Source organism: Girardinichthys multiradiatus, chromosome 7 (genome assembly GCF_021462225.1).
Source record: "Girardinichthys multiradiatus isolate DD_20200921_A chromosome 7, DD_fGirMul_XY1, whole genome shotgun sequence".
NCBI lineage: Eukaryota > Metazoa > Chordata > Actinopteri > Cyprinodontiformes > Goodeidae > Girardinichthys > Girardinichthys multiradiatus.
The window spans coordinates 29,533,223-29,546,568 of NC_061800.1; the positions used below are offsets into that span (position 1 = coordinate 29,533,223).

The following is a 13,346-nucleotide window of genomic DNA, read 5'->3' on the forward strand; positions in this document are numbered from 1 at the left end:
TTATATTGTGTGTTTTGATTACTGTGAAACACTTTGTGACTGTGAAAAGCGCTATAGAAATAAAGTTTACTTACTTACTTACTTAGGCTTCATCGCCTCAGACATGACTTCCAGGAACTCCAGCACTCAGCTGTGGCTCATCACTCACTTCCACGAAATGGGCTCTTTGTACGACTATCTGCAGCTCAGCACCCTCGATGCGTCCAGCTGCCTCCGCATGGCGCTCTCCATATCCAGTGGCTTGGCACACTTGCACGTCGAGATCTTCGGCACTCAGGGCAAGCCGGCCATCGCCCACCGAGACCTCAAGAGCAAAAATATATTGGTGAAAAAGAATGGACAGTGCTGCATTGCTGACCTGGGTAAGAATACAGTCTGTTTATGTGGCTATACTGCACAGAAATGTAGTTTTTAAGCTAACTCTGATTTTATAGGAACGTGTGACTTTGTGGTGGGAGGTGAAGGAAATGAACGTTAGTTCTAACATAATATGACTTCATCAAAAGCATTTGAAGGTGTGCACATCATACCGTTTGCCCCATCATCACTAATGAAGAGGTTATTTAAATCTTAATTCCTATTATTTTGAACATCGGCACAAATATGGCCTCCCTTTCCCCCTGTCAGCGAGGCCATATTTGTTGTTGAATTAGTGAAACAAGCGATGCTAAATGTATCAGACGGCTCTTAACCAAAAACACATTTGCAGGGCCTTGGACTACTTGATCTGATGCACCAATGTTCCATTTCACAGATGCTTGAATAACATCTAATTCAGCTGAAAGGCTGGATTAAATGTAATGAACTCGGCTCCTGATGACGTATTGTGCTGTGCAGACAAACATAGTTGCAGTTGTTTGTCTCATCAGCGTGTTGTTGTTGTGTGTTGTACATCCTGTGTGCTGGAACAGGGCTGTTTCCTCTAAATAAGTAGTGTTTTGCGGTTTAATTCAGCCAAATGAGTCCAGTGCCGTGTCTTTGATAAAGCCACTTAAGAGAGAAGGCCTCCCACTGACAATGCAGCATGTTGTTGCTGTAGCGACATGATGTTGAACATTTTATTTTAGACCGTTCTCATCTACACACTTGAATTTCTGGGGGGGGGGTAAAAACTGAAGAGTTTTGGGTTTTCATTTTAGGTCTGGCGGTCATGCATTTTCAAGACACCAATGAGCTGGATGTGGGCAACAACCCTAAAGTTGGCACCAAGCGCTACATGGCGCCCGAAGTGCTGGACGACTCCATCCAGATGGACTCCTTCGAATCCTTCAAGAGAGTGGACATCTGGGCCCTGGGTCTCGTCCTGTGGGAGGTGGCCAGGAGGACAGTGAGCAACGGTCAGTAGGTTCTTCTGCCAAGTCTTCATCAAAGCTTCTACAGTATGATGATGAACTAGTCATCAGAACAGGACAGCATCATGGGAGGTTAAGCCTTGGTTGAGGCTTAAGGAGTTAATATGCAGCTGTAATTTAGTTAAAATTAATTCCAACTACTTGAGGAAAAACATCTTTTAAATTGCTAGATTAGTTTCTGTGGATAGACTCCTACAGCAGGAGATGTCCTTTGATTACACTGATTTGAGCTTTTTTCTCTGGTTCCGTTCACACGACAGACAGAACCACTAAGTTGGTGTCAAAAACGACTGTTTGACGAGAGATGACCCATCATGTTGAACCCTGTCCTTCATGAAGGCTTCATTCCACCCGGTTTTCTTTAACAGACATTAAGAACTGTTATCCGAACAACATTCATTTGGGGTTTATAGTTTTTGTTATGCTGTCTTCTGGGTTTGAGCTTGTGTCACCTGGACCAAACCTGAACAAAACAACTGGTTGGACAGGGGTAGTCTGATCCAGTTTTATTTTAGGTTGGGGATGAGCTACAAAGAGATCCTGAAAAGCCTGGCATCACAATGAAATCTCATTAGTGAGAGGCATTTAAACAGAATATTGAGAGCCTGGTGTTTAACCCTTCCTGCTTCCGTTTCCTGTCCGTGGTCAAGAAACACAGAGGAGACGCTTCCTCCAGGGCTGAAATCGTTGCTCATTTCGGGGTTAACTCCCTGTACTTGCGTGTCCCGGGGTTGAGACTTCTATAATAATGAAGGGACTGGATTGCTGAAGCAGCGGAGTTTTTAATAACTGTACAGCACACTGATTGCACGTTAAATGTACCGTGGCCAGCTGAACTTCCTCCCCGGTTGCCGTAGTGCATACTGCCAAAACACAACCGCATGCACACTCTTCTTCTCTCTCTGCACTCTTCTTTGTGGTCCCAGTCTGACAGCGCACAGCGCCACCCCACGTATGAACACATACACATTTACACACCCACCGTACACTGAGCTCCATCACTTATGAGTTACACATCTCCTGCAACCCAGGTCACTTGATTCCTACTTCGTGGGACCAAATACAATTTTGTTTGTATCCATCCCTACATTCATCCATCAAGGTTAAAATCTTTTCCCAAGAAAGTCTTAGTGAACTATTGTATTTAATTAATTGAAAATGGGCCAAAATGGACCAAGAATGCTGGAAATATAAATTGGGGAAAATACTCAATTTTGTCAAATAAACAACCCCAGCAACTACAGTTGAGCTGACAAAATATTTAATATCAGTGAGCCATCGACCTGATTAATGAGAGATTTTTCTTTTCTGGCTTCCTCTCCTCTAGGCATTGTTGAAGACTATAAGCCACCGTTTCATGACGTGGTCCCCAATGATCCCAGCTTCGAGGACATGAAGAAGGTAGTGTGTGTGGATCAGCAGAGGCCCAATATCCCAAACAGATGGTTCTCAGACCCTGTGAGTAACTCTCAAACTGTTTCTCACTTTCAGGGAACTCACTAATAGTGAGATTACAATATAGAAGTTCAGGTTGCAGCCGTTGAAAAACACACTAATCGATTAATTTCTTCTCATTTTTCAGACTTTAAGCTCTTTGGCTAAACTCATGAAGGAGTGCTGGTACCAGAACCCATCTGCCAGATTAACTGCGCTGCGCATCAAAAAGACTTTGACAAAGATTGACAACTCTCTGGATAAAATCAAAACAGACATTTGAGCCTTTGCTTGAGAAGAAGAGGCCTTCGAAGACATTCAGAGGATGGAACGTCTTATAGAGAGTCTCAGAAGATTAAAGAATTGATGCGTTTAGTGCCCTTATAGTGGCACAGACCTATATTTATTTTAAAACGCTAGGCGGGACACATTTTGGCATCCAAAGATGGCTTCTGGGCCTTGCTGAGACCACCCATGTAGTCTTGGAAAAATCTATGACAAAGGAGCTGGACTGATAGAAACCTTCTTCAAGGAGGAAACTGTTACCTGGGCATTTAAATAGGCTTGTTTTTTTTAGAAAACAAGATATTTTTTGTTTTGTCAGATTTTTTGTTCCATCTTTCTCTTTAATTGTACTCCATTCATTTGCATTATGGTACATTCATGTAGACAAAACAGGCCAGCTGGGCAGTTTAAGCTACAACTGCAACAACAGTCGCTGCAAGAGGTGTCAAGTTGTACTAATCCATCAACGTTTACTCTGCTGTAAGAACAAGTTTCATCTGAAATGTAACAACACGGTGTACGGCTGCGCCTGGGGCACTTTTCCTTTTGCAGACGTGTATCCTCCAACTAAAGATGCTCTGTTGCAATCATGTTTATGTACTACGTTAAATTTACAATCATTTTATTTGCAGCTTTGGACACAAAATGCTTCAAGTTAAAATAAGATATCTGCCAGTTACCGCTGAATTTTCCAAAGGCCTGTAAGTAAGCCTGTAAAGCCTGTATACTGTCTTAACGCGTGCATTGTTGCCCTAATGCCTGCATCGAAGTCAAACTTAAGCCTTTTTTTATTGTTTCTTTTAAATTTTATATCAATTAGTGATTTCTATCAATTAAATAGAAAAAAAAAATACATATCTGTCTGATTTGTTTTGATGGATTTTCTAGAACATATACCAGCCATAAAAGTGGTGTCTTGAAGTGGAGTGTGTCTTTGTCAAAAAATGTTGAATGCATTGCTGCAAATTTCAGTAAGGAATTTGTGACCTTAAAAAAATGAATTTCATCATCTGTTCTAATCCTTTCATTGCACCTCTATTGTTTAATATTGGTGGCTCTGCTCATAGTTGTATATCTGCAAAACTGACTATCAGCATTAGCCTTTAAAATCCACTTGTTTTGTCAATGTAGTGTTTGTACAATTGGTGTTTAAGTTCCAGTATCTGGAAATAGATCAGCCCGTGTTAATCCATCAATTAAAATGTAGTTGCATCTCAATAACGAAGAATTCACAGATTCCATTTTAAAAGTGAATCTCACTTTACATAGACTCTATATTCAGTCATGTATTTAATTAGCTTGATTCTGCTCATTTTGATGATGATGGCACAGTGATGCAGTGGTCATTAAAGCAGGTATAGGTACAACTTTTGGGGGACTGGGCAGGTGTTGAGTTCTGCTGGAAAATGAAAAGGTTTGACAGCAGAGGGAAGCATGACGGACTCTTAGGATTTTCTAGTAGATGGCTTTGCTAACTTGGGACTTGATAAAACACCAACAGCAATTTAGTTCTGTTTATTAAATCGTGCCAATTAATTTTCATCTCAATGCACTCTGCAATAGAAAGTTCCTATTTTTGTACTGTAAAATATAATTGAAGCTATCTAGTCTAATAGTCTCATAGTTGGGTCCAGTTACTTACCCAATTAATAGTTTTCTATTCAAGAAAGCCCAGCATTTGCATTGAATCACTGTCTTTGCAACAATTTCTCATACCGAGCATGCATGTGGCGATGGTGGAAAGGAATGACTCCTTTTTTAGTAGGAAAAAGCTTCCAGCAGAACCTGGTTCAGTGTGAGCAACCTGCCTGCCAGGACTAACTGACAATTTAAGAGGACAGAGAAACAGAAGCAATTTCTTTGTTAAAGAAAAAGTAAAGACTTAATAAGTTTTAGTGCTTTCCTTTAGGTGAGAAACAGATAACCTAGGAGCCTATTGTGCAATCTATTAGATTGGAAACGGAGTGCAGTTAGTGGGAGCCTTAGCTTCTTCGGGGGCTTTGTTTAGGAAAGAGGCTAGGTTTATAATTTATAAAAACATATAGGCATTGGTAGCAATAGTTCAATCAATTGCCCCCTCCAGAAATTTGACACAGCTAAACGGAAAATCAGGGCAAGGGGTAACTTCTATGAAGAGAAAAAAAAAACACAACATAAAGTCAATGGTGACAAAATTGTACAGAAATAGCTTAGGAAAACCTAAGCCACTCTATGAGCTTTATCCAGTAGGAATGTTTTAGGCCTAGCCTTAAAAGTAGACAGGTTGTCTGCTTCATGGAATAAAACTGGGAGCTGGTTCCACAGGAGAGGAGCCTGATAACTACAACATCTGCCTCCTTTTCAAATTTTAGAAACAACCAATAAATCTACAGTCTGAGAGATAAGAGATCTGTTAGGGACATAGTAACATCTGGTTACATGGCATCCCAAATAATCACTTGCTGTAGAAACTTCACACTGACATTCAAGTAACATGAGCCCCTTTTCCACTGATTTTTTTTTTTTTTTTTTTACCCGGGTAATTTGTATGCCTTCTGTTTCCAATGCTCTTTAAGACTGCGGAAAATGTTTGCTTATATCGTATCTGTTTTGCTGTGTGCATTATGCTGACATAGAGCAATTTCAGTGCACACCCTATCATTCCTTGTTGCCAACTCCTACTAAATATCTTCATCAGAAAAAATGCTGAAAAGAGCTCGAACCTCGTCATTTATCCACCTATCATACGTCCTCTTCCTTTGGTCCATTCTCGATCACAAAAGGTACCCTTAAATATGAATCTCATATAAAGTAGAAAACAACAACAAGCAGGTCTCAAATATGGCAGTTGAGTGGATTTCACAGCACTGCAAGAAAGGGTTCATCAGTCACAGTTGCTCAGCACATAACCCTGACCCTAAACAATCCTGGAGTAATGTGAAAGTCCTACCCCCTGGACCAGGACCTTTGCTGGAAAGTGTGAACCCGGAAAATTATAATAATTGTGGTAAAATTGTGTTGAAACATGGGGAGGGCTTTTTAAAATCCCCGGTAATGGCTGAGAGTCCCTGCAATAGAAAAGAAGCCATGGTTGCTGTGCCTCACCATTCCTTTTTAGCATGAGTAACTGTATTTTGGGTTTTCATTAGCTGTAAGACATAATAGTCACAATTAACAGAGATAATCACTTGAAATGTGTCACAGAGTGTAATGAAGCTATTTAATTAACGAGTTTCACTTTTTAAATTACTTAAATAAATGAACCTTTCTGCTGATATTTTAATTGGAGATGCACCTGTATATTTAAGCATTCAAAAGTAAATTCAACCCAAACTACACGGATCAAATAACATACTCTCCTATCTGATTATTTGAAACTACTGTTCTTGCAAGTAAAATGATTTTGCCGCAATATAATTATTCCCATGAAACGATTTTTGTTCCATGTGGGAAAATAACTTGCCGTCTGTAGTAATATTGCAACAACTCACCTGTAAAAGGTGATATAGGCTGTGAACCAAAATCACTCAGGTCAGAAATCTCAGCAGATATCAAACAAAAGTTATATTTCTGAGGGACTGCCATTTAATCTGCCCTTTGCTCACTGAGATCAGAGCTTCATGGTTGTTGTACAGACCTGTCCTTTTGTTTAAAATTTACAGATTTTAGTAGGAATCATTATTAAAAACTAGTCATCCAAAGCTGTTGGTTCAATACTATTAAAAGACATGCAATCGAAATTATAAAATGTGTTAAATGCCTTTTTTCCTGAATGGTGCAGTGAGAGTGGAGAATGCATCTGTGCCAAGTCCTGGTTTCTTCTAACTGCTTCCACTGCTGTTTAGTCAGCTACGAATAATACTGTGCCTTAGGTATTCACAGCCTTTGGACGTTTCACATTTTATCACATTACACCCAGAAACTTCTATGTGTGTTGTTGAAATTATACAGCATATGATAGCTAAACACAAACTGGTACATGGTTGTGAAATGGAAGGACAGCAATGAATGATCCTGAAATATTCACAAATTAAAATCTGCAAAGTGTTGCCTGAAATTAATTTCCTGCTCCCCTCTTAGTCAATAATTTTTTTTTTCAAAAATAGAGGTACTGTAGGAGTACATTTCTGTTCCCTGAGGTACAGTCTGGACTTAAGTACACCCATAGGGCTAATACTTGGGTCTTAAGGTACATATTTGTACATTTATATTCCCAGATACTAAATAGTACATATATATGTACTCTTTATTGATGATTTCAGGGTACATTTTTAGAAGATGGACAACAAGGAAAGAAAAATGATAAAACAATGTAATTTGAAGGTAATAGGTCCAAAGTATATTTTATTTACAAAAAAGGCTATGGTTAAGTATTTTTGAGCAAAAAATAAAAATAAGTACTTAGAAGTGGATTTGTGCAGTTAAATTTGTTTCAAATACAGCATACATTTATTATTAAATATTTAAATATTTTGCCACATTGGCAAAGGACTACTTGATTTTGTTTAGTTTCTTAGAAAAAGTTCTTGGTCATAGAGATTGATCTTTTTTCCAAATTTAACTTGTTTGGTTGGTTGAATCATCTGTCAAATACGTACAACCAACACTGATTGGCTGTCTTTCGAATGGAACAAGGTTGAGTTTCAAAATCTGTCTTTTTTTCTGGCATCAGAGATGTATTCAGCTTAGATGTCCTGCATTCAGAGCCAGTGCCACTATTTTAGGGAATAAAATACACCTTCAACATCAACACCATATGGATTCTTTCTGGCACAACGCTGATCCCTCTATCGTGTGACCACCGCTTTTGTGCAAACCGAGTCAAAGTTGATGTAGAATGGACTTTACTAAAAACAGGAAATTAAATGGACTTCCAGCTAAATGACACTTACGTTGACAAAATTTTGTATGTTACAGTTTGTTATTGTCTTTAAGTTTTCAATGAAATGGAAAACTTGAAATGTGGAAATGGAAAATAAAGTTTCATTTTGTATGTTATGTTAGAAAATGTGTGTGTGGTTGGGTGGGGCTGGTTGTACGTGGTAAAAGTCAATGAAAATTGTCCTTTTTTCTCTCTTTTTTTTATCTTTTCTAAGAGAGTACAAGACTGTGACCAAAGGTACAATTCTGGCCTTTATAAAGTACAAACTACAAGGGTACAAGTACAGGGGTTGGACAATGAAACAGAAACACCTGGTTTTAGACCACAATAATTTATTAGTATGGTGTAGGGCCTCCTTTTGCGGCCAATACAGCGTCAATTCGTCTTGGGAATGACATATACAATTCCTGCACAGTGGTCAGAAGGGATTTTAAGCCATTCTTCTTGCAGGATAGTGACCAGGTCACTACGTGATACTGGTGGAGGAAAACATGTTCCTGACACTGCTCCTCCAAAACACCCCAAAGTGGCTCAATAATATTTAGATCTGGTGACTGTGCAGGCCATGGGAGATGTTCAACTTCACTTTCATGTTCATCAAACCAATCTTTCACCAGTCTTGCTGTGTATATTGGTGCATTGTCATCCTGATACACGGCACCGCCTTCAGGATACAATGTTTGAACCATTGGATGCACATGGTCCTCAAGAATTGTTCGGTAGTCCTTGGCAGTGACGCGCCCATCTAGCACAAGTATTGGGCCGAGGGAATGCCATGATATGGCAGCCCAAACCATCACTGATCCACCCCCATGCTTCACTCTGGGCATGCAACAGTCTGGGTGGTACGCTTCTTTGGGGCTTCTCCACACCGTAACTCTCCCGGATGTGGGGAAAACAGTAAAGGTGGACTCATCAGAGAACAATACATGTTTCACATTGTCCAACCCCTGTAAGTACTCACTGTTGAGAGTACTGCCCCAGTGACAAGCCTGTGTGGCCCTAAAGATACAATTAGGTGCATTTTTTCTGAGTGTACTGAAGCTTTTGCCAACTTTCCTTGCAAAACAGCTCAGGCTCAGATTTGATGAAAAAAAAAAATCTATTTTCAATTTGCTACTGATTCCCAATTGGATGTAAATCTGGACTTTGTCTAGACCATTCAAACACAAAGATTTTTTTATAGAATTAACCTCCCCTCTATCTAAATTATTTTGCTGCCTCTAACTGGTTTTCTTCCAGTATTGTCCTCTATTTAGCTCCGTTATCCCATCGACTCTGACAATCTTCCCTGTCCCTGCTAAAGAAAAGCATCCTCACAGCATGATGCTGACACCAACATGTTGTATCATTCTTATGTTCGGTGGTCATTTTCCTCCATACATAGCATTGTGCATTTAATCCAAAAGGTTCCATTTATGTCTCACCTGACCAGAACACCTTCTTCGACATGTTTGCTTTGTCCCCCACATGGCTTGTGAGAAACTGCAAACAGCACTTATGTTGACTTTCTTTAAAAAATGGCTTTTGTCTTGCCACTCTTCATATAGTCCTGATTTGTTGAGTGGATGACTGATAGTTGCCCTTCCAACAGATTTTCTAAGCTGAGCCGTGGATCTCTGCAGCTCCTCCTGAGTTACCACGATGATGGACTGAATATTTGTTCTGAGATTTTTAAAACTTGGGATTTTGTTTTAGAACCTAACCCTCCATCACTCTTCTCCACAACTTTATCTCTGACGTGTCTGCTGTGTTCCTTGGTCTTCATAATGCTATTTATTCGCTAGTGTTCTCTAACAGACCTCTGAGGCCTTCACAAAACAGCTCAGGTTTATATTGAGATTAATTAACACATAGATGGACTCTATTTGCAAACCTATGAAGGGAAATGATCACAATGGATTTTATTTCGGCGTATCACAGTAAAGAGGACTGAATGTTCCATATTTTTATTTTTAAAAGATTTTAAAGACTTTGTATCCCTTTACTTCTGGTTTATATGTATTCACTATTCAGTGGTAATCAATCACAGTAAATCCCAATAAAGCACATTGAAAACGTTTAAGGTTTATGAATATTTTTGCAAAAGATGGTAAATGCATGTTTTCTGTTTATGCTGTGCTTTATATGATGTAGCTTATTTACCTCCTTCTTTCTGCCTAGTGAGACAGGCATCTGCTGTTGCTGTGGAGCCTGAGCAACAGAGGCACGACTCTGGCCACAAGTCGCATGCAGTAAATAACTTCTTCCATGCAGACAAGTTTTGCAATGCGCACAAGCACAGCAAAGCCAGGCTGCACTGTCAAAGGTAGATAGGTTTGCCTCCATTTGGGCTGCTCACATCCTGGGATAGGAATTGCAACAGCTCCTGTGGTGCAACATGGTCTGCTGGCTGGAACACACAACTGTAGTGGCCCCACAGAGCAAAGCATATCATTAGTTCAGACAACAGAACAACAAAACAGAAGGGAGAAAATAAAAACACACAACAAAAGAGGAGAAACACTTAAGAGATCATAAAATGTCCCAAAAACCAAAACACATGAGCAGATCAGAAAACATGAAAATATTTGAAAAAATAGTCTGAAATCTTTGCATCTTATCTTATTCTGAATTGCAGTAAAAACGAACACGAAAAAACTATTAAACACTGGGAAACAGCTGGACAGTGCTACATTTTCCATAACAGAAAACACACACAACCTAAAGAGAGAAAACTGCAAATAAACAAAAAAAGTCACAGTTTTCCAAAATCATTTTAATGAAATAGAAAAAAAGTTTTATTGTTTATAATATATTTTCATTATATGTTGCTATGAAAAATTTTAATTTCCTTTAAAAATGAAAGCCATCCAGACCACCCCTACCGTATGTGGACAAGTAATTCCTCCCTTTGTAAAATCACAAGTTAACTGTGATCAGCAGCATCTTTGTCTTTCGAAAACTGAGTTCAATGTCACTAGCCACACCTTTGCTCAGTCACCTCGGCTTGGTTACTGCCAGACTTGTAGAATCAAGAAGTCACTTAAGTAGCACCTGTCTGACACCATGAAGTAGGTGTAAAATATCTCAAAATGCAAAACATCATGTTAAGATCTAAATTCAAGAACGGATGAGAAACAAAGTCATTGGCATCTATCAGTCTGGAAAGGGGAGGTCCACCACAGTTACTCCAAGACCGCATCCCGACTCAACCGGGAGGACAAAAAAGAACCCAGAGAAACATCTGAAGCACCGCATGCTTAGCTTGTCTCAGTTGAGGTCAGTTTTCATGATTTAACAACAATAATGGTGACTATGAGTAAGTTCCAGGGTTAAAACCACTGCTGACAAAAAGGGATGCAAATGCATCGTCTCACATTTACCAAAATACATCTTGGTGATTCCCGAGATCTTTTGGAAAAACATAATGTGGGCTGAGTTGAATACAAAATGGAACTTTTTGTAAGATGTGTCCTGTTACATCTGGCATAAAACTAAAACACAGCTTGATAAAAAAGAAAATCATACTAACAATCAAACATGGTGGTGGTGGTGTGATGGTCTGGGACTGTTTTGCTTCTTCTGGACCTGAACTCTGGTCTCCTCCAGAAAATTGTGAAGGTGAATGTCGGGGCCTCAGTTTGTGACCTTTAGTTAAGGCATATTTGGGTTATGGATTAGAACAATAATGCAAAGCACACCACCAAGTACACCTCTGAAAGACTCAAAACATTTTATTTAGGTTTTGAAGTGGCCCAATCAAAGTCTGGATTTAATTCTGACTGAGATGCTTTGACATGACCTTAAACAGGCAGTTCATGCTTCAGTGAGGCTGAATTCAACAATTCTGCAAAGAGGAGTGGGCCAAAACTCCATCTCCTGTTATCTTATACTGAAATATTCAGCTTTTATTAATTAATATTAAGGTGGTTATTGAAATAAAACTTATTTCAAAACTATCTCTTATAAAATGATTTCATAGTATCCATCAAATGTGACTTTTTGATCTTCTTAAACCCTTTAATATAAATTTGCACCTTGATGCAGAATTATTTCAGGCTTTAGATTGTATTTTTAGTGCATGTGTGCTGGAGGTAATTTCCATATTCAGCAGCCTGGCAGGCAATGACGGGAGTTGGAGGTGGACCTGCTGCAGTTAAATGGATGTAGCTGCACACTTTCACTCTGCTCCATTCACATGTCTGGATCGGAGGTCTGCGGCTCTAATCCTCCTAAATCCCGGTCAACAGAGGCGGAGCAAACAGCGTTTTCCAGTTTCCTCCCAGATCAGTTTCACCGTGGCGCGTCGCGCAGAGTGCGTGGACTTTCCAGTTAAAAAAAAAGCAAACCCAACTAAACAAAAACACGATGTGTATCCTCGTGTTTTCTGTAGAGTAGCTGTCTGTGGAGACGGTGCGCTCAGGAGGGGAGCAGATGCGCCTCTTGCCATGACTGCTGCCAGGAAGCAGAGCTTTCAGGTGGCGGTGATCTTGTTGTGCGTCGCCCAGCTGACAGCAGGTAGGCTGTTTGTCTCCGTCTGCTTTAAACACAGGATTTATTATTATTATTTTTTTTTATTGTTTCATGCAGGTCGCTGTTTAAATTTTTGGGTTATCATAAAGGAATGCTTTTATAAGCCGCAGACAAAAACGCAATTGTGCATAATCAATTAAGTGTCTTTGAAGTTTATGAAATAGCTTTTTTTTTTCTGTCAGGGAATAAAAACCAAAATTAAGTGCTACTTCTATAATTAAGCTTTTCGGTAAGGTTTCCCACATAAAACCAGATTTCTATTGCTTCACCAAAACCTATAAAAAAACGAATATTTTAGCGGGTGTGTGTGAGGGAAGCCAGTGTTTCAATGTAAGATTTATTATTTAATAATCTTTCCCGGTCAGCACACATAACGTAATATATTCTGTATTTGATTAATGATATTGTCTTTAGGACTGAACCTCAATCTTGTTAATACAACTAGAAAGCTTGGCTGATTAGAGCTTGTTTTTGCAGTTTTGCCTAGTTTTCTACCTTAGATTAAAGCTGTTGGTGCAATAGTGTCTGATTTCATACCTGACCCGAGGGATTTAATCAACCACATAAAGTTGATCTGGATTTTTTTATTTGTAATTAACAAGTTGAAGGAAGTAATCAAAAAAAAAAAAAAAAAAAATGTTGACATCTCTGTGAATCTCTTCATGAATATTGATGTGGGGTCATGCACCTTTTGATACAAAGCCTAATTTCTAGAGAAAAAAATCTTAAGAGGCCGTTTTTGGTTAAGTTGCATAACCTGACACTAAAATAATAAAAAATAATAATTCAGCCTTTAATTTGAATGCTGAATTTGAATGATTCAGTAGTGTACCTTTGTATATATATATATATATATATATATATATATATATATATACATATATATATATATATATATA

At 39.0% G+C, this 13,346-nt stretch overlaps 2 protein-coding genes across 2 annotated transcripts in view; both read left to right on the forward strand.

Moving 5' to 3' along the window:
* The window catches only part of LOC124871055 (activin receptor type-1-like), a 39,194-nt gene extending 35,202 nt beyond the window's left edge, over nucleotides 1–3,992 (forward strand). Inside the window, exons 9-12 of the mRNA XM_047369998.1 lie at nucleotides 87–362; nucleotides 1,140–1,337; nucleotides 2,680–2,810; nucleotides 2,935–3,992. Coding sequence (XP_047225954.1) covers nucleotides 87–362; nucleotides 1,140–1,337; nucleotides 2,680–2,810; nucleotides 2,935–3,069 — 740 coding nt within the window. The 3' untranslated portion in view covers nucleotides 3,070–3,992. The remainder of the gene's footprint in view (nucleotides 1–86; nucleotides 363–1,139; nucleotides 1,338–2,679; nucleotides 2,811–2,934) is intronic.
* An 8,184-nt stretch (nucleotides 3,993–12,176) lies between these two features.
* Nucleotides 12,177–13,346, forward strand: part of LOC124870923 (activin receptor type-1C) — a 28,953-nt gene continuing 27,783 nt past the window's right edge. Inside the window, exon 1 of the mRNA XM_047369788.1 lies at nucleotides 12,177–12,432. Within this exon, the coding sequence (XP_047225744.1) occupies nucleotides 12,363–12,432 (70 nt within the window). The 5' untranslated portion in view covers nucleotides 12,177–12,362. The remainder of the gene's footprint in view (nucleotides 12,433–13,346) is intronic.